Source organism: Plecotus auritus (genome assembly GCF_963455305.1).
Source record: "Plecotus auritus genome assembly, chromosome: 5".
Lineage (NCBI taxonomy): Eukaryota > Metazoa > Chordata > Mammalia > Chiroptera > Vespertilionidae > Plecotus > Plecotus auritus.
Window position 1 is genome coordinate 50,623,176 of NC_137776.1, and position 22,078 is coordinate 50,645,253.

Here is a 22,078-nt window from a genome sequence, read left to right on the forward strand (position 1 = left end):
ACTATTTCAGATTATTCACTCTGGAAATTTTGTGCTCCAATAAGAACAAACATAAACAATGCTACCTGAACTATGGTGATTTGTAACTCCAGGAGTCTGTTTTAATATAAAGGATGTAGTATAATGTGTGTGAATTATCATAAAGAGATCACAGAAGTGGCTAGTGTGATTTTATGTTTTAAAAAATTTATTTAAAAACATGATAATATTGTAAACCCCCAAATTAACTAGTGATAAAATCACTTCCTAGTACACATGTATTTCTTCCTTTAGTTCTCAGCAATATTCTGAGGTAAATTTCATATTAGAAAACTGAGGCTTAGAGAAGTAAGTCATGTTCCCCAGTTGGTGCACCAATCCAATCTTTATATCCATTGCTTTCCCAAAATGCCACAGGCGATCAATCACATTCCTGCATTTTCATTCATTCTGATAGGTGTGCAGAGAAGGGTTATCAATCCCAAAACTAGGAAAGCGGGTGAAAAAGTAATTTTGTTTTGAAATGTTGACCATACTATGGCACAACAGAACAGTCAAACTTTGGGGTAATGTTTGGATGACAGTGCATTTGAAAATGGGAGGAAGAGTGGGAAGTGCTTCTCAAACTTTCATGCATAAATGGATTAAAGTACAGATTTGGATTCCATATGATTGAGGTGGGAGTAGAGATTTCGTATTTCTTACAAACTCCTAGGTTATGCTGATGCTGCTGGTCTGTGAACCATACTTTGAGCAAGAGAGCAGTTCTATTTGTAGAGATGTGATCATGTGCTATTTGTTTGCCTCTTCTGGGCTTACTGAGTTCATTTTATGTTAAACCCAAAGAGCAATAAGAGTGTATTCTGAAATAAAGGAATAAATGAACAGTTAAACCAACAACTCTTCAGAGGTTGTTATTATATTTTAGTGATGATAACAGTGATGATAACAATACCAATGACAATAGTGATAGCAACAAACATTATATGGTGCTTTCACATACATATTTAACTTGGTTTTCTTTTCTTCTTTAAATAAATCTTTATTGTTCAGATTATTACAATTGTTCCTCTTTTTTCCCCTCAGAGCTTCCCTCCACCCGGTTCCCACCCCACCCTCTGCGCTTACTCCCCTCCCCCGGCACTGTCCTCATCCATAGGTGTATGATTTTTGTCCAGTCTCTTCCCGCACCCCCCACACCCCTTTCCCCTAGAGAATTGTCAGTCCACTCCCTTTCTATGCCCCTGATTCTATTATATTCACCAGTTTATTCTGTTCATCAGATTTTTTATTCACTTGATTTTTAGATTCACTTGTTGATAGATATGTATTTGTTGTTCATAATTTTTATCTTTACCTTTTTCTTCTTCCTCTTCTTAAAGAATACCTTTCAGCATTTCATATAATACTGGTTTGCTGGTGATGAACTCCTTTAGCTTTTTCTTATCTGTGAAGCTCTTTATCTGCCCTTCAGTTCTGAATGATAGCTTTGCTGGGTAGAGTAATCTTGGTTGTAGGTTCTTGCTATTCATCACTTTGAAAATTTCTTGCCACTCCCGTCTGGCCTGCATAGTTTCTGTTGAGAAATCAGCTGACAGTCGTATGGGTGCTCCCTTGTAGGTAATTAACTGTTTTTCTCTTGCTGCTTTTAATATTCTCTCTTGGTCTTTTGCTCTTGGCATTTTAATTATGATGTGTCTTGGTGTGGTCCTCTTTGGATTCCTTTTGTTTGGGGTTCTGTGCGCTTCGTGGACTTGTAAGTCTATTTCTTTCACCAGGTGGGGGAAGTTTTTGTTCATTATTTCTTCAAATAGGTTTTCAGTATCTTGCTCTCTCTCTTCTTCTGGCACCCCCATAATTCTGATGTTGGTATGCTTGAAGTTGTCCCAGAGCCTCCTTACACTATCTTCATATTTTTGGATTCTTTTTTCTTTTCTGGTTGAGTGTTTTTTGCTTCTTTGTATTTCAAATCTTTGACTTGAGTCTTGCGATCCTCTAGTCTGTTGGATCTCTGTATAATATTTTTTATTTCAATCAGTGTATGATTAATTTCTAGTTGGTCCTTTTTCATATCCTTGAGGGTCTCGCTAAATTTATTGGCCTTTTCTAGAAAATTCTTGAAAAACCTATAACCGTGCTTTTGAACTCTATATCCAGTCGTTTGCTTTCCTCCATTTCTTTCATTTGTGGCCTGTTTCTTTGTCTCTGCATTTTGGCTGCTTCCCTGAGTTGATAGAGTAGCTTTGTGTGCCAGGTGTCCTATAGGGCCCAGTGGCTCAGCCTCCCCAGTTACCTGAGGTGGACACTCTTGGTGCACCCCTTTGTGGGCTGTGTGCACAGTCTTGTTGTAGTTAAGCCTTGATTATTGTTGGTATCACTGGGAGGAATTGACCTCCAGGCCAATTGGCTGTGAGGATCAGCTGTGTTTATTCTGGGAGAACTTCTGTGCTGGAGACACCCTTATGAGACAAGACTTGCAAAAGCCTCTGTGCTCAGCTTGGATGGGGCAGAGTCTCAGGGCAGAGCAGCCAGCAATGGCTTCCCGTCAGCCCTGCCTTAAGAGGACCCTGGGTCTCAGTATCCCGCGGTAATCGCTGCAAGCACCTCTGAGAGAAAGCCGCCCTCGCGTTCCGCCCACTGCCAGACAGTCCAGTCTCTCCCCGAATGAGTCTGGGTCCCCAGAGTCTCGCCCGGAACTGGAGTTTAGAGCCATCAGGAGCTTTTGTCTCCCTCCCGCTTGAAAAAGCCAGCTGCATACTCAGTTGCCAGCCGTCTCCGCACTCACGGGCCTCGGTACCTCTGCCTTCCGCAGTTCCTCTGAGTCTCAGTGTGCTTTTCTCTTTCCTGACAGTCCAGTTTCTCCCCGAATGAGTCTGGGTCCCCAGAGTCTCACCCAGAACTGGAGTTCAGAGCCGTCGGGAACTTTTGTCTCCCTCCTGGTTGAGAAAGCCAGCCGCATACTCAGTTGCCAGCCCTTTCCACGCACGTGTGCACGCGCCTTGGTATCTCTGCCTTCTGCAGCTCCTGAGTCTCAGTGTGCTTTTCTCTTTTCTTCTAGTTGTAGAATTTCCACTCAGCCAGCCTTCCTGTGGTTCTGGATGATGTCCGTTTTGTCTTTTAGTTGTAGTTTTGAAATTGTTGTGCGAGGCAGCAGTTTAGGTGTTTACCTATGCCGCCATCTTGGTTTCTCTCTTAATTTGGTTTTCAATAGCAAACCATGAGATAGATAAGTATAGCTTCCATTTTAGCTGCATACATTGTGGCTCAGAGAACCTGCCAAAGATCCTAAAGCAAGTAAATCGTAAAAATAATAGTTATGTGACTGTGTCTTTTTATCCAAATTTCAAGAGTTTTCCAATTCATCATGATGCTTTACTATTATAAAACATTTCAGATAATTTAATAATAAAAATTTTGTTTAATATTTTTTTGGTCATATCTTTTTATGTATGTGCATTTGGCTGTTTTATTTTCTGTATTTTTATATTGCCTTGGATCATCAGTTTGCTGTGATGCTATTGCTGAGATTGATAGTGAACTCTGACTGGAGTTCACACACTCTAATATAGGGTTGTTTACTATTTGCCATCAAATGTATTGAGCAGGAGTTGATATATAGGCTTTTGAAATAAGCATTGCTTGTTGGTATAATAGGGTGGTTGTTTGACATAATGAGTCTTTTTCTGGTTTGTTTTAGCTGCTGCTACTTGCCAGCCAGGCTATTTCCAGTGTCAGAGTAAAGAGCTATGTATCCCTAACTCCTGGGTTTGTGACAATGAGCAGGACTGTGAGGATGGCTCAGATGAACATCAGCATTGCCGTAAGTGTTTATGGAGGAATCTTGTTTTGGTCCTTTGGACACCTAAAACCTTACCTGATACAAATACAAAACATAATGGGACGATTCTTTGTAAATGCTGAGTTGAGCCTTACACAACAATGGAACCTATGCCAGCATTCTTGCTCAGATTGGATGATATTGAAAGTGTGAATGTGCTGAAGAATTATAAATATACCCTGGCGGTTTGGAAATGGATAGATAGGTTCCTAGTCTTTAATTTGGATTATGTTACACTCAAGAAAGAAATGAAGCATTTATTGGTATCTATGGGTGGGGTATTCATTTGTGTGGTTGGCATTTGGATGGTCCTTTTGATCCAGCAGCACACCCTGCTTTCAAACCTTCCACCTCCTCTGCCCCAGTATCGAACTATCTTAATTTCAATTGAGTGGAGCAAGTAGGTAGGTCTGTTGGAGGCATTATTGGTGGCTGTTCCAGTGACTGCTGCCAAAGCCACTGCGGGATGAACTACCATGACAAAGAAAGTAACAGCAGTTATTAGTAACTGCTGCATTTCTGGGCACTGTAAGGGTTCAGGGCAGTACTTGTGTGGTTCACTTGGGCATACCACACAGAGTCCTAACCTTTTGCTTCTGTGCTTGCTGCCGGAATGCTCATTTCTATATGCTCCTTCCTTTCTTTTGGCTTAGCTAACTGCTGCTTCTCTTAAAGACCCAGGTAAGGTGTTCCTCCTCAAGGAAGCTATCCCTGTTCACATTCCATCCCAGAGTGAATTAGGCACCCCTCTCTGATGCTTTCGTAATTCTTTGTGTACCTATAATCCACTTTCATCATTGTTTTCTAATTATTTCTTAAAGTTCTCCCTCCCCCACCCCCCCAAAGCTATGAGCTACTTGAGGGTAGGGATTGTGCCTTAATCATCTTGATGTTCCAATTGTTGGTGCCCCTTTTGACCTATAATAGGCTCTCAGTAGATGTTTGTGTAATGACAACTAGGTGAATCCAAGCACTAGATTGGTTGATGAAACTACATAATTTTAATTCATCATTTCTCTACATTTGAATGAACTTATTTTTTAAAATATATTTTATTAATTTTTTACAGAGAGAAAGGGAGAGGGATAGAGAGTTAGAAACATCGATGAGAGAGAAACATTGATCAGTTGCCTCCTGCACATGCCCGAAAACAAGGTACATGCCCTTGACCAGAATCAAACCTGGGACCCTTGAGATCGCAGGCCAACTCTCTATCCACTGAGCCAAACCAGTTAGGGCATTTGAATGAACTTTTAATTGCTCCATTGTAAACCCTTTGAAATCTTAAGCACCAAATATAGAATGATTTGGGCTTCAGTTTAATTAAGAAGAAAGTCAAGATAATTAAAATAATATTAGCACTATGTTTTTTAGAGAGAATATCTATTTTTTAAATATGTTTTTATTGATTTCAGAGAAAGGAAGGGAGAAGAGGAGAGAGATAGAAACATCCACGATGAGCTGCCTCCTGGGAATCAAGCCTACAACCCAGGATTGTGCCCTGAAGGGGAATCAAACCATGACCTCTTGCTTCATAGGTTGATGCTCAACCACTGAGTCGCACCAGCTGGGCTGCACTAGATTTCATTTTTTCATATTTTGTTTGATTACCCATAACTGCCCTGGCTTGTGTGGCTCACTTGGTTGGGCATCATCAAGTGCACCAAAAGGTTGTTGGTTCAATTCCTGGTCAAGGCACATGCCTGGGTTGTGGGCTCCATTCCCAGTAGGGGAGGTGCAGGAGGCAGCTGACTGATGTTCTTCTCTCATTGATGTTTCTCTCTTCTCCTTTCCTCTCTCTCTAAAAAAATCAATAAAATATTCTTAAAAAAAGAAGAAAAGACAACCCATCACTTGCTTTTTCAGGAAAAAAAAGAAAGCTCTTTAATTTTATGTGGAAATTGGCAATATATACTTAAATACTACCACTCAGGAAATACTAGTATTAAGCTTTTCAATCTTATTCACATGAAATTGTGGGCAGAATTCAGAATTTATTTATTTATTTATTTAAAAATATATATTTTATTGATTTTTTACAGAGAGGAAGGGAGAGGGAGAGAGAGTTGGAAACATCAAAAAGAGAGAAACATGGATCAGTTGCCTCCTGCACACCTCCTACTGGGGATGTGTCCGCAACCAAGGTACATGCCCTTGACTGGAATTGAACCCAGGCCCTTTCAGTCCGCAGGCCGACGCTCTATCCACTGAGCCAAACTGGTGAGGGCCAGAATTCAGAATTTAAATGACTTCTAGAAAATTTGATATATTATACCTTTACTAATAGAAGTAAAAATTTAACCTACAGATATAAGGTACTCGGAGAAGATATGAAATCATACTGCCAAAGTGTCAGAAATAGGTTGACTGGAAAAATTTTGTTTGCTATTTGAGTCTTACATATTTGTAATGAAACTATTTCATTAAACAGAAAGAAGGGACAAGAGATGATCAATTAAGGATAGTAATTTTTGTTAAATTTTTTACATAATATTTATGACATGGTAATCTTCATGTGTTTGAATTTTTAAGTACTGACTCTAAAGCTGTCATTGTTCATTTATTTTTTAGAAAGTTTTTTTTGGTATGTCTTGATGGCATATCCCTTAATAGATGTATAATTTTATTGAAAACCAAATTTTGATGAACTTAAGTGTCTTTACAATAATATAAAAGCATAGGAAATGAAAAATTGTAGGGGACATTTATTCTTCCATTTGATTATATTATTTTAGCAGATCACATTATTCCCTGAATGCTTTTCTTTTTATGTGGAAATTAAAAAAATCTCATGATATTTGCTGAGACTTGCAGAATAGCTTTCACATGATACTTGAGGCATTAATATTCAGATTTTCTGAAGGCAAGTTTGATAAAATGATGTCCTGCTTTTACTTACCCTAATCAACATAGAATAAAATGTAAACTAGCTTAAATTATTTTCCTTCTCTATAAAACTGACACTTGTTCTATGTGGAATCTAATGAACAAAAAATAGATACAGAGACAGAAGCATTGAACAGACTATCAAACCCCAGAGGGAAGGCAAGGGAGGGTGAGCAGGTGGGAAGAGATCAACCAATGAACTTGTATGTATATATGCATAACCCATGGACACAGACAATAGGGTGGTAAAGGCCTGGGGAGAGGGTAGGGGTGGGCTGGGAGAGGTCAATGGGGGAAAAAGGGGATATAAGTAATACTTCCAACAATAAAAATAAAACAAAAACAAAAACAAAAAATACCTCCTGACACATGTGCAATACAGAAAACTCATGTAATAGAGAAAACTCAATAAAATTACCATAGGTATTCCTACCATTCAGAAATATCCCCTGTTAAGCCTTTGGCATATTTCCCTCTGGTTTAAACAAGATTTCAATGAGGGGAACCTTACCAATCTTTGATTAATACCTGTAACTGCAAAATTTGTTTTTTAAAAATATATTTATTGATTTCAGAGAGAGGAAGGGAGAGGGAGAGAGAGATGGAAACATCAATGATGAGAGAGAATCATAGATTGGCTGCCTCTTGTATGCCCTCTGCTAGGGATCAAGCCTGCAACCTGGGCATGTGCCCTGACCTGGAATTGAACCATGACTTCCTGGTTCATGGGTCAACATTCAACCACTGAGCCATACTGGCTGGGCCAAAATACTTATTTTTTATTTATCTTCTTTATCATACGGCTCATTAATCTATATTGTGTTCTCAAAACATGTTGATAAAATAACTGTCTACACTAACATGCTTGAGTGTTGATATGATTCTATGGACATTTTGATAGTATCCTGATAATAATACTTTTGCTTTTGTATTGTAAACACCCTTCCTTGGGTTAGCTGGGTGCATACATTACCTTGTGACCCTGTGAATTTTATGTTTAATGTATGCTCTACTTGCCTTTGTTTTAAAAAATGTCAGTGTGTTGGTCTGTGTTTGGCAGTAATTATAAAGTAACATTTTTTTTCCCGTCACAGCTGGGAGTACATGCTCAAGTCATCAGATGACATGCTCCAGTGGTGAATGTATTCCAAAAGAATACAGGTGTGACCACGTCAGAGACTGCTCAGATGGAACTGACGAGAAAGACTGCAGTGAGTCCCTTTCAGTCTTTGCACTGTATTTGGTTTCACATTTCCCCTTTGGCATTTTATGCAACTTGTTAGATTTGTTGATGGACAGAAATGCCTACAATATGCCTCTTGTTATTGAAATCTCTTGGCAGATTCTTTTGTGGATTAGAGGTGATGTTCTGATAGAAATCCATTTTTATGAAAACCTTCTAAGTGTGTCCTGCCTTAGTACATAAATTTTCTGTATTTTTAAATTAAGAAACTTTCAACATTAACATATAATCCTGAAAGGTCATTGAATATATTGAGTACAGGGGCCAGTTTGGTCAATTATAACTTTTATTACATTACTATGGTAAATTTGTAGGCCAACTGTCTCGTTAGTCATTAGTTTTGTGCTCTATGGACTCAAATTTTTTTTATCAGATTACTTTTTGACAAATGTTATATATATTTGGCTTTCCCTATAATGATAGAATACTATATCAGTTTGTAACTGATCACAACAAGATCAGGCATATCAATCACAGAATTCTGTGTATAATGTTTAAATATTATAATAACCAAAATAAGAGAGTGCAATCATGGTGCATAAGGCACTACTTACAAATAAGTAAAGAGTAATCTGCCTCTCTTGAGGTTTATATAGAACTAGAGGCCTGGTGCATGAAATTTGTGCACTCGTGTGTGTGTGTGTGTGTGTGGGGGGGGGGGTCCCTCAGACTGGTTTGCACCCGTTCACAGTCTGGGAGTCCTCAGGGAATGTCCGACTGCCGGTTTAGGCCTGCTCCTTGCAGTAGGACATCCTTAGCACTGCTGCAGAGGCGCTGTGAGCCCGGCTCAGGGCTTCTGGCTGAGTGGCACTCCCAGATCATCAGGGAGCAGCTCCTGCGTTGAGCATCTGCCCCCTGGTGGTCAATGCACCTCATAGAGACTGGTTGTTCTGCCGTTTGGTCTATTTGCATATTAAGCCTTTTATTATATAGGACTAGAGGCCCAGTGCACGAAATTCGGGATCCCTGCGGGATCGGGCCTAAACTGGCAGTCGGGAAATCTGGGACCACTGGCTCCTAACCACTTGCCTACCTGCCTGCCTGATTGCCCTTAACCACTTGCCTGCCTGCCTCATTGCTCCTAACCACTCACCTGCCTGCCTGATAACCCCTAACCACCTCTGTTTGTCTGCCTGATTGTCCCTAACTGCTCGTCTGTCTGCCTGATCACCCATAACCGCCTCTGCCTGCCTGCCTGATCACCCCTAACTGCTCCCCTGCCTGCCTGATCGCCCCTAACCACCTCTGCCTCGGCCCCTGACACTGCGGCTTTGTCCGGAAGGATGTCTGGAAGGTTGTTTGGCTGTCCGGTCTAATTATCATATTATGCTTTTATTATTATAGATTGTTAGAATACAGGAATATAGGAATTTTTCTACTGTGTCAGTCCGATGTTTCATCAAACTCAGTCTGAAAAGCTCTTACAAGTCTATCATTTATGAATTTATCCAGAACTTTCTTTTCTTTTTATATGTTTTCTCTTGACACTTTTTATACATTTCTCCTTTTGGCATATTGCAATTTAGAAGTTTACTATGCGCTTCCATTGTTTTTTCTTACTAAGGTACTTCCTTTATTTTGCTCTTAAATTTAAGTTTCAAACTTTAGAGAGTTATTATAAAGTCAATATTTGAATAATTGGTAGACAAATTTTATGTACATTAGAAACCTTGATCATAACCTTCTTAGTTATCATGGCTCCATCTGAACATAGGAATTTTAGCCTATTTTCATGGGACATCTCCTCTATTGTTTGAGAATTTTGATAAAAGAAATACTTATACATATGAAAAGGAGAGGCCTGGACCCAAACAGGCCCAGATTCATGCTGCAGAACACATCATATCACACTACATTTTAAAAAACGACACCTTTCCTCCAATGCTTTGTTCTTTGTATGTTATTTTCTTTGAGAGGAGTCTATGCTATTTGTCTTTGTATCTCCATTTCTTAGCTGAGTTCCTGGCACAGTTCTGTTCTGGTATATTTTCTAATTAAGTGTTCTCTTTTGAAAGAGATTATGTTGCCCCTTGTTTGGGTCTCCCTTCACGTTAGACATTTTGCAGAGAATTTAGACTTTTAGAGATGATAGGGTGTTTCTGGATGTCATGAAAGAGCAAGTCCATGAGTCAAGGACTTTTTGTTAAGCAAACAATAGGTCCTTTATTGAGGCAAGTGAAGAAAATATTTTGGTTAATAATAACGGTAAATCATATAAAGTTATGTGCCATTTAATGATGAGGATATGTTCTGAGAAATGTGTTGTTAGGTGATTTCGTTGTGCAAACATAATAGAATATACTTATACATACCCATAGGGTATAGCCTACTGCACGTTTAGACTGTGTGATATATAGCCTATTGCTCTTAGGCTACAACCCTGTACAGCATATTACTGTACAAATAACACAAGATTAATTCAAGCACAAAAGAAAATAATGTACTCAAGAGACACAAGGTATGTGAGGCAGCTGTTTGTGTAACATAACATACTGTCTTACAGCAAATTTTTTTTAAAGTACCAAGAGTACACTCTAAAATAATGATGGCAAAGTATAGTACAGTAAATACATAAGCCATTAACATAGTCATTTATTATCATTATCAAGAATTATGTAATGTCCATAATTGTATATACTACACCTTTCTATTACTGACAGTGCAGTAGGTTTGTTTACACCAGCATTACCACAAACACGTGAATAATGCATTTCACTAACTTTAGGATGGCTACAATGTCACTAGGCGATAGACATTTTTTCAGCTCCATCATAATCTCATGAGACCTGTGTTATGTGCAGTCTGTCATTGACCAAAATGTCATTATACGGCACATGACTATATTATATTTTGGAGTATTTTGTAAAACATTATATAAATTTCAGTTATTATTATTAGGTTTCTCAACAAAGACAACACAGCAGGTATTATTATACTTTCTTATGAACAAAGAAACTAAAAACTGTGAAGTGTCACGTGTCCTGTTCAAGGTAGTATGATGTGTGGCAGAGCTAGTGCTCAACCCATCTTCTGGTTCCAAGTCTGGTAATTATTCTTCATGAAGGTCCTTTTTCACAGAAGGAGAAAGTTCTACCTTGTGCAAGTTTAAGAGAGAACCAGAGGCCGGTGCCACCAGCCAACAGTCCGTGTCTTTATTCCTTATTTACAAGTGGATAAAAATGAGTGCTTTATTGCAAATGCAATGGGAATGAAGGAAATGCTACTTCAGGGAAAAGAAAAGGCCATCGAAACAGATTGTTTGGATTTATTCCATGTGAATAATCTGCATCCAAGTCTAAAGTCACCAGTACAACTGCCTGACGACTTTGCCAATGGAACTTCCGGCAAAAAGCTGGCAGGGTACAGTGTGCAGGCAGCTGTTATAGAAAGGAATGAAGGAAAGGAAGTGAGTTTTATAAAATATCTGCACAGGAGTTTTTAATCAAGTTTTTGTTTGTATTTTTTTTTTAAGCACAAGTAACTGGTGAAAGGAGGATTTGTTAAGGAAAGAGAACCAGATTTATAGCTCATTGTTTCTGGAATTATACAAGTCATGAACCCTTCAGGGTTCGTGGCCCTAAAATGAACCTCACACATGTAAGGGGGTTTTACAATGAGGTACTATTTTCTATTCCTCTCTACTTTGTTTGTTTATTATGTGTTAGTGATGGAGGAGTGTGAAAAAAATTCTAACAAATAAGAGGAAATTAAGAAAAGAATCCTCATACTTCCTGGTTAGTGCTTTGATCTCCTGGCCACAGCCAGATTCGAACAGGAAGGAAATGAATGACCTAGATTGGATAGAAGTCTTTAGAAAGTGCCAGTATAGGGGCAGGATTGCCTCATTTTGTTTTCCCTCTTGGAGCTCTTGTGTGAAGTGGTAAAGGGAATTGCTGCTCACCAAGCACCAATTACTGTCTTAGGCAACTTTTACACCAGGACTACAAGGCAGATGTGATGGCCATCTCCATTTTACAGAGATTGTGAAGATTGTCAAGAAGCAAGGGTAGAGGAGGTGGGACTTTAATGTTAGTCTTCTAAACCCTATGCCCAGGCTCTCAGAATGTTTTTCTTTAGAAATGGAAGTTTACAAACTATTTTTGTCTGATCGTTACTTAGCTCTTTTATTATTTAAAAAGTTATTGTTTAAAACTTATGAAAGATTTTTAACATAATCAAAAGCAGGATGAATTATATAATGAATCTCTTTGTACTTATCGTTATTATGTTAATTATCAACTCATGGTTAATTTTGTCTTACCTGTAGCTCTTTCTTCTTTTCCACTTTATTTTGAAGCAGTGTTTATCTCCAAAATATAAGGACTAAAACACAGCCACAATATCACGATCTCACCTAAAAGTTAACAGCTGTTCTTTCAAAGAATCAGATAACCAGTTAATGCTTAAAATTTCTCAGTGATTTTGTTATTATAGTGCAATTGTTTAAATCCGAATCCAAATAAAGTCTATCTGTTGGAGTTAGTTGCTGTCTTAAAATTTGTAAGTTTCCCTTCCATTTTTGTTTTTTAATCCTTGCAATTTATTTGTTTATGAAACCAAGTCAGTTGTCCTGGAGTTTCCCACAATCTGGGTTTTGCTCATGTATCCCTTGATGTCATTTAACATGTTCTTCTGTCTCCTGTATTTTTTGGAAGTTGGTAGCTAGATCTGGAGCAAGGGTTCTTGGCCTTGGCACTAATGGCATGTGGGCCCAGGTAATTCTTTTTTTTTTTTTTTTTTTTTTTTTAAATATATTTTATTGATATTTCACAGAGAGGAAGGGAGAGGGATAGAGAGCTAGAAACATCGATGAGAGAGAAACATCGATCAGCTGCCTCCTGCACACCCCCTACTGGGGATGTGCCCGCAACCAAGGTACGTGCCCTTGACCGGAATCGAACCCGGGACCCTTCAGTCCCCAGGCCAACGCTCTATCCACGGAGCCAAACCGGTTTCGGCCCAGGTAATTCTTTATTGTGGGGAGCTATCTAGTGCATTATAGAAAGTCTAACAGTATCTCTGGCTTCTACACTAGAAGCCGGCTAACCCCCAAACCAAAAACGTTGTGACAACCCAAAATGTCTCCAGACAATGCCAAATGTCCTCTAATGCAAAATGTCTTCCCTTTCCTTGCTCTAGTTCAGAATAGCATTAGTGTAGAGGCTTGAACAGATGATGCAAGGATTTTGTGTGTGTGTGTGTGTGTGTGTGTGTGTGTGTAACATACTTTGTATATAAGGCATACATTTTCAATAGTAGTGAAATTGGCAGCCATTGATGATCTTCGTTGAGATCCATTAGTCATGGAGGTACTTGCTATTTCAATTTATTGATTGATTTTAAAAAATATATTTTTACTGATTTCAGAGAGGAAGAAAGAGGGAGAGAGAGATAGAAACATCAATGATGAGAGAGAATTGTTGATCAGCTGCCTCCTGCATGCCCTCTACTGGGGATCAAGCCAACAACCCAGGCATGTGCCCTTGACTGGAATCGAACCTGGGACCCTTCAGTCTGCAGGGCAATGCCCTATCCACTGAGCCAAACCATTTAGGGCTATTGATTGATTTTAATGAGGGAGGGTGGGATGGAGGGGGGGAGGGAGGGAGGGAGGGAGGGAGGGAGGGAGGGAGAGAGAGAGAGAGAGAGAGAGAGAGAGAGAGAGAGAGAGAGAGAGAGAGAGAGAAAGAGAAAGAGAGAAATAAAAAGAAAGAGAGAAAGATAAAGAAAGGGAAAGAAAGGAGAGAGAGAGAGAAACACTAATTTGTTGCTCTACTTATTTATGCATTCATTGTTATTTCTTGTATGTACCCTGACCAGGGATTGAACCTGCATCCTTGATGTATCGAGATGATGCTCTAACCAACTGAACTACCTGGCCAGGGCCTATTTAACTATTTTAAGTGCCACTTCAATTATATAGCAGCTATTTATTAGTAGTTTAAAATTAGAATGTTCCTACATGGTCAAGGATTAAATGAAGCTTGACTAGAAATCATTTTGTGAGATATAACACTTTATTCTGTTGTTTCTGTAGTCATGATGTATAGGAATCAATACTTGAGGACAAAATTAGAATCAGCTTATGAATATGTTTTATATTTTTCTATTTCTCAGAAATAGGTTTTCTATAGGAATGGGTCTTAATACATTACTAGTAAGCACGTAGAAACCACTTAAATATAGTAATGGATATTAGAAAAGCTCCAAGAAGGACTAATTCTTTACCCCAATTATTTGAAAGGATCAGGAAGCTTGTTTCTGTAGTTCATAGTCTTGCCTGTCAGGTCAAACCCCTAGGTCAGTGGTCGGCAAACTGCGGCTTGCGAGCCACATGCGGCTCTTTGGCCCCTTGAGTGTGGCTCTTCCACAAAATACCACGTGCAGGCGTGCATGTACAGTGCGATTGAAACTTCGTGGCCCATGCGCAGAAGTCGGTTTTCGGCTCTCAAAAGAAATTTCAATTGTTGTACTGTTGATATTTGGCTCTGTTGACTAATGAGTTTGCCGACCACTGCCCTAGGTTATAGTCCCCACCTTTTCAAGCTTATAAGGTCAAATCATAGAGTTCCAAAACTGAGCACCTTGTGTCCATTCCAGGCATTCCTTTTACAGAACAAAGAATGATGTGTAAGAGTCCTCCCAGGGAGGCAAGGAGAGGGGAGGTAAGAGAATGGGTGAGATGGTGAGGAAGGCAAGGGTATTAAGCTCCCAATAAAAAGATTATCCTTGAAGTAAGTTTGGTGTAGGATAAATGTTTCTTATTGTGTTTGGTCTTTTTGTCTGCTATATTTTTGGTTATTTTTTGAGAACTATTTCTGAATATATATAATCTGTGAAATAGGCTAAAGCTCATTTTCCCCTAAGTTATTTTACTCTTCAGTCTGGCCATCTGTAAAATGGTACCTGCTATTAAACAAATTCTCAATTAAAATTTTTTTAAGGAGCAGAGAGATTCAAACTGCAGTCCATTTACTTCTAATGGGATTAGCGTCAAGGAAAACCACTCATGCAGAGTCTAAGATAAACATCTGAACAATGCAGCAATTATGCGTCATTCCATTAATATATTTTAGTGACTTTCGGTTGCTCAAAAATAGTACATTTTCCCCTCTTTTAAGTAAACAGATTATTTTGCTTTTATCAAGTACCATTTTAGAATGATTTCAGTGTAAAACTATTGCTAATTATCATTGGTTTGTAGCACTTCTCTTTTGTTACTTAGGAATGCCAAAGAAAGGGTAAAATCCCTGCTACAATGAAGGCTTTCTTGCTGCTAATCAGCAGTATTTGGTCTGCCTGTAACTGGGGCTGCTTTGTCCCTTAAGTTTTATTTCTATTGACTTTCTGTTCTTTAGAATTTAAACATTTTCCTTTATATATCTAACTGCTGAAACTCTACCCAGGGGAACAGTTGGAGGGAATAGAGAGGATGGTTAAAGTCACTCTGTGGACTGTGACGGCTCGTGAAAAACATATTTGTTCTTCAAACTCAGTTCCACATGTAAGCAAACTGCCCAGCGAGTCCTGCTCTTACCATCCTCTCTCTACTCGAGGCGAGAAAGCAGAAGCAAAGACTGACCCCATCTTACATATCACGTCACAGGTGTACTTTTTTAAAAAAATATATTTTTTATTTTTATTAAATATATTCTTTATTGATTTCAGAGAGGAAGGGAGAGGAAGAGAGAGATATAAACATCTATGATGAGAGAGAATCATTGATCTGCTGCCTCCTGCACGCCCCCTGCTGGGTATCGAGCCCGCAACCTGGGCATGTGCCCTGACCGGGAATCGAACCTGGGACCCTTTAGTCTGCAGGCCGACGCTCTATCCGCTGAGACAAACCGGCTAGGCAGGGCCACAGGTGTACCTTTTTAACATTCTTACTGTTGAGATGGGATTCAGAGCCCTGACACCTTGAAGAAAGAAGAAGTTCGACTGAGTCTCCATCATTCAAGCACATTATAAATATCTCCCACCCAAGATCTCTCTCAGCTATTGCCCAATTTCTTTGCTCTCTTCTCCAATAAGGTTACATAGGGTTGTCTTTAATCAGTCTCCATTTCCTCTCCTGCTTTCCTGCTTGAACTCACTGAAAACAGTCCTTCATCTCCACTGGTCTCCTGAAAACATTCTCATCAATGCCACCATTGACCTTCATTTTGCTAAATCTTATGGTTCTTGTTCAAATATCACCTTATCAGAGAGCTACTCACTGTCACTCGTTATCATTCTACCCTGCTATATTTCCATAAGTGTAAATTCAAAGTAAAATATAAGTTCCATGAGAGTAGGGACTTTATTCATCCCTTTATCTCTCCCTAGTATTCCTATAGGTATGCAATAGTTATTCATTGAATGAAATATATTTTTTTAAAAAGCTGTAGGAATTTCTACTTCACCTGTCAGGCACATTTCTAGTTTAGGTCTAAGATCAGATCAGTGTGGGTAGAGACCAAAATGGGATTTGGGACTTAAGACCCAGTAGTTCAAGGAGAGCAGAGCAAGGAAAACTAGATAACCTGTTTCCATTTTTTACTTCAGTTTCCTGATAGCTGCTCAGACTAAACTTGATGTCAGTCCAATCTACTAGCCCTCAGGATGACTATATTTTCTTTCTCTTTCCAAGACATTGAATGGCTGTTTCCTTTTTATGAATCTTATTATGTGTATGCTTTTTATTGAAAACAAATTCAAATTATTTTGAGGAAGAAGCAGGAAATGCCTCTCTGTTCTCTTATATACTGCTGCATTCCATAGGTACTAATCTGTGACGATATTCACATCAGGGGCTTGAATTTGGGCCTGAGATGGGGGTGGGCAGATAGGAGAGGAGGTGAGTCTCCTGCGATCTTGTGTTTTTGTTTTTATTTTTATTTTTTTTTAATTGACTTTCTTTTTTGTCCTGGTACTCCAAGAAAACTCTTATTTCCTAGCCCAGAGTTTCCTGGAATTCCTAAATTATACCCGATTGAAGTCATTAGTAGAATATGCCATAACTTGTTGAAATCTAGAATTGGCCTCACTTCTCCAGACTTCCCAAAGTGGAATGGGAAACTGAATGGAAGAAAGAAAAACTTTTCCCCCTTGGGTTACTTCTCTTTCTTTTTCATATTATCTTTTGAAGAGTTTCTATTTACTTTCATTCAATTTCATTCTTCTGTAATTTTTTGCTTCTTTCTTTTACTTTGAAGCTTATTAGCAGTCCTATCTATTGTAGGATCATGCATTGTGGAGCCAAATTGCCTCCAGACTGAGTTTTGGTTCTCCAAGTTACCACTTGTATGACCTTTTTCTTTCTTTTTTTATTTTTTATTTATTTTTTATTTTTTATTTTTTAAATAAATCTTTATTCAGATTTTTACAATTATTTCTCCTTTTTCCCCCCATAGTTCCCCTCCACCCAGTTCCCACCCCACCTTCTGCCCTTACCTCCCCCTCACTGTCCTCATCCATAGGTGTATGATTTTTGTCCAGTCACTTCATGAACCCCCCAAACCCCCTTCCCCCTGAGAATTATCAGTCCACTCCCTTTATATGCCCCTGATTCTATTATATTCACCAGATTATTCTGTTCCTCAGGTTTTTAATTCACTTGATTTTTAGGTTCACTTGTTGATAGATATGTATTTGTTGTTCATAATTTTTCTCTATACTTTTTTCTTCTTCCTCTTCTTTAAGAATACCTTTCAGCATTTCATATAATACTGGTTTGCTGGTGATGAACTCCTTTAGCTTTTTCTTATCTGTGAAGCTCTTTATCTGCCCTTCAATTCTGAATGATAGCTTTGCTGGGTAGAGTAATCTTGGTTGTAGGTTCTTGCTATTCATCACATTGAAAATTTCTTGCCAATCCTGTCTGGCCTGCATAGTTTCTGTTGAGAAATCAGCTGACAGTCGTATGGGTGCTCCCTTGTAGGTAACTAACTGTTTTTCTCTTGCTGCTTTTAATATTCTCTCTTTGTCTTTTGCTCTTGGCATTTTAATTATGATGTGTCTTGGTGTGGTCCTCTTTGGATTCCTTTTGTTTGGGGTTCTGTGCGCTTTGTGGACTTGTAAGTCTATTTCTTTCACCAGGTGGGGGAAGTTTTCTGTCATTATTTCTTCAAATAGGTTTTCAGTATCTTGCTCTCTCTCTTCTTCTGGCACCCCCATAATTCTGATGTTGGTACGCTTGAAGTTGTCCCAGAGTTTTCTTACACTATCTTCAACTTTTTGGATTTTTTTTTTTTGCTTTTTGCTTTTTTGGTTGAGTATTTTTTGCTTCTTTGTATTTCAATTCTTTGACTTGATTTTTGTGTTCCTCTAGTCTGTTGTTGGGTCTCTGTATAATGTTTTTTATTTCAGTCAGTGTATGTTTAATTTCTAGTTGGTCCTTTTTCATATCTTCGAGGGTCTCGTTATATTTTTCGGCCTTTTCTAGGATATTCTTAAAAAGCCTTATAACCGTGGTTTTGAATTCTATATCCAGTCGTTTGTTTTCCTCCATTTCTTTCGTTTGTGATCTGATTCTTTGACGCCGCATTTTCATTGCTTCCCTGAGTTGGTAAGGTAGATTTGTGTGCTAGGTTTCCAATATGGCCCAGGGGGTCTGCCTCCCCAGTTAACCTGAGGTGGACACTCTTGGTGCACCCCTTTGTGGACTGTGTGTACAGCCTTGTTGTAATTAAGTCTTGATTGTTGTTGGTATCACTGGGAGGAATTGACCTCCAGGCCAGTTGGCTGTAAGGATCAGCTGTGTCTATGCTGGGAGAAGTTCGGTGCTGGAGACAGCCTTATAGGATTAGACTTGCCAAATTGCAATAGCCTTTGTGATCAGCTTGGATGGGGTGGAGTCTCAGTCTTGGCTTCCTGTCAGCCTTACCCTTGTGCGCATGTGCACGCCTTCAGACCTCTGCCTTCCCGGCTCCCGAGTCTCCGCTGGAGAGTCCAGACTCTCCCCACAAGAGTGTGGGTCCCCAGGGGCTCGCCTGGAACTGGGGTTCACTGCAGTCAGAACTGGGGCTCAGTGCAGTCAGGAGCCTCTGACTCCCTTCCACTAGGGAAAGCCTGTGGCAACCTCCGCAGCCTTTGTGCGCACTGGCATGCACCGCGCTTTCCGTCCTCCGCCTTCCCCGGTTCCCGAGTCTCCGCCCGAGAGTCCAGACTCCCCCCGTAAGAGCGTGGGTCCCCAGGGGCTCGCCCGGAACTGGGGTTCAATGCAGTCAGAACTGGGGTTCAGTGCGGTCAGGGGCTTCCTTCCCCCTTCCGCCAGAGAAAGTCAGCCAGGCTCTCAGCCGCCCTTCCTCTCTGCGTGCACAAAGACCCTTTGCCGTACCTCCAATTCTCTGTGAGCTTTTCTCTTTCCTTCTATTTGTAGAATTTTCACTCAGCCAGCTTTCCTGTGGTTCTGGATGGTGTCCGTTCTGTCCTTTAGTTGTAGTTTTGAAATTGTTGTGCGAGGCAGCAGTTTAGGTGCTTACTTATGCCGCCATCTTGGTTTCTCCCCTGTATGACATTTTTCAAATTACATAACCTCTCTGTACCTCAGAGAGTCACATATATGAAATCTATGAAACATAAATCTATAAAATGGGAGTAATAATAGTATCAACCTCATAGGGTTGTTATAGACTGAGATGAGTTCATACATATTGAGTAGTTCTGGGTTTTTGGCACATAGTGTCCAGTATATGCTATTGATTATTATTATTGTTAGTGCTTATTTAACTTTGTAGGTAGTACTTGCAACTAAGTGCTGGTGGTCAAACTAGTAAACTTTTTCTGGCAAATCATTACTTTGGATTAGCCTGCCGAGTAACTTAAAAAGGATGACTCGAGAACCTTGAAAAGTCCTAGGTGTCTGGGCAGAGGGTGTATCAGTAACTTCTTGTTTTCCTTTAAATCTTGGAGTAAATTTCATAATCTACCTTTAAGGTGCCTTCTCTTTCTTTATAATCAGTTTATCTTATTTTCTATGTTCTTCTGGCCATTCTGTCAAGTTCTGACAATAGAATGTATTTACAGCCTTCCTGTCAAGATAATAAAGAGTGGTGCCTAATATTTGCATCTTACTCTGCTGTGAGTGATTTCCATCCTAGGAGGTCTGGGAGGTCCTCAAACCACATCTTCCTCCTTGATTGTATAAACAGAACTATAGCATGGAACTTTCTTGCTTCAAACCGAATCATTAGCAGAGAAAAAATTTAAAAAATCTTAAAGCGCAGATGTCCTATGTATATTTAGGGGCAACTCCTAATTTTGGGGGAACATACCTGTACATGTGTCATTCAGAATTTGGGGGAAGTAAGGAAGGGAGAGGGCAAGGGTGGTGTGAGCAAGGGTGCGCCATGGCGTCCTTGCTTTTTTGTGTCAGGTAAACTTCAGAGATGTGGGGCTTAGTTAATACTTGTCAATCTTTCCATTAAGACAAAAGTTAGGATGAATTTCTGTAGTGTTCTTGTATATCAACTCCTCTCTTGTACTTGCCCTTAAAATCCTGCAGGACATTTAAGCTACATGATGGCTTTGCTCCATAGAAGAAACTTTACAAGACTAGACTCAGACTTTTCAAGCAAATAAACCAAAAAATAAGATTTTAGATATCCCCCAATCCCAAAGTTATGTGACTTCTTATTTCCTGGGGTAGATTGAAACTCATTAATTAATATCTTTAGCAATAAAAATCTGTAAGGTAGAATCAGTTCATTTCTTACTTTGCTCAGTGTGAACAATTTGGACTTGTTCCCTCTGTTCAGGTCTCCAAAGGGGGAAGTACCTTGGAAAAGAGATTTCCAAATATTTTCAGTGTTGAATGGAGTCAGGTAGCTCTGTGCAGTCTTTCCTATATGCCTTCACTTAACTATGCACAGAAGAGACCAGAAGGTGGGCAGGGGTTGAGGCAGGTCCTAATCTGACTGAGGAAGATTTGTTATCAGCAAGGATGGAGACAAGAAAGCTGTTTGTTCCTCGTTCTGAGTGTCAAACTACTGACCTCTGACCATCACCATGCTCTCCCTGATGACATCAAGCTGGCCTGTTGTTTGTTGGGGGGAGGATGAGCCATGTCAGCAAACTTTTAGTCATGTCAGTGGATACTGTTTTAGTTCTTCCCTTTTCAGTTTTATGGCAGTGATTCCTGAAAAGCAGGATGGGGAGAACAAGAGATCTGCCCAGCGTATTTACCCCCAGATCCTTCATATCTACAGTAATCGCTTTAAGAGCTAGTTACAATCCAAGCATAAATAAATTTCCCTCCTGACAGATATCTTATCTATTGCAAAGAGCTGAATTTTCTGAGATTCCTCTCCTGCTTGCTGCTGCCCTTAAAAGGTTAGATAACATACTAACTCTACAAGCTATCCAGCACACAGGAGAAAGGGAATTGCTTGCCTGACTCAACTGGTCTCTTGCATCTCTTGAAGGGAGAATTAATAAACAAAGTTGGGTGACCCTTTGAAGGCACACTTACAATGCATACCATGGCAATGATAAAAAGACAGCAGTAACCCAAAGCACTAGCTGATTCTTGGATTATTAAGAAATAAAATTCAGAAAAAAATTAAAATGTTAATCAGTTATTTTAAAATACCTTTCACTTTAATACATGGTTGACTACATGTAACTTTGGCAATTTAGATATTTAAAGACACTTAATAGACTAGTTTTTGAACTTCTGGAGATGAGAATATTTGGGCTTATTCCTTCAATGTACACAAAATGGAAAAAGATTACTTCAGACTTCATCCTTTTTTAAAAGTACGACTTGTTAACACTAGACAAGTTTAATATAGCTTCAGCAGAGAATTTTGTGTACTGCGCGTGCTTGAAGGAGACTTTGGGACTATCCAAAGAATCATCTGAAGAATCTGTCTATGTCTGTGAAACCCCAAATAGGCTTTTTAATGCAAAATTGAAACTCAAAGTGAGACTGTGCTCTCTGTTCTTTGAGATCCTAACTAAGACATACATTTTCCTTAATTAAAAAGAAATCTGAAGACAACCAAAATCATTATGAAAACAATCTTTTATGGAAAAAAAGTCAAACCAAATGGAAAAAAGTCAAACCAAGAAAGGTATCATATTTGTGAGAAGGAGGTTAAAAAGAAATCTGAAGACAACCAAAATCATTATGAAAACAATCTTTTATG

At 39.3% G+C, this 22,078-nt stretch overlaps 1 protein-coding gene across 1 annotated transcript in view; it reads left to right on the top strand.

Annotated features, from left to right (window-relative positions):
* Nucleotides 1–22,078, top strand: part of LRP2 (LDL receptor related protein 2) — a gene marked incomplete at its 5' end in the record, with an annotated part of 209,763 nt that overhangs the window by 43,320 nt on the left and 144,365 nt on the right. The window contains 2 exons of the mRNA XM_080669070.1: nucleotides 3,677–3,799; nucleotides 7,798–7,914. Of these exons, the coding sequence (XP_080525196.1) occupies nucleotides 3,677–3,799; nucleotides 7,798–7,914 (240 nt within the window). The remainder of the gene's footprint in view (nucleotides 1–3,676; nucleotides 3,800–7,797; nucleotides 7,915–22,078) is intronic.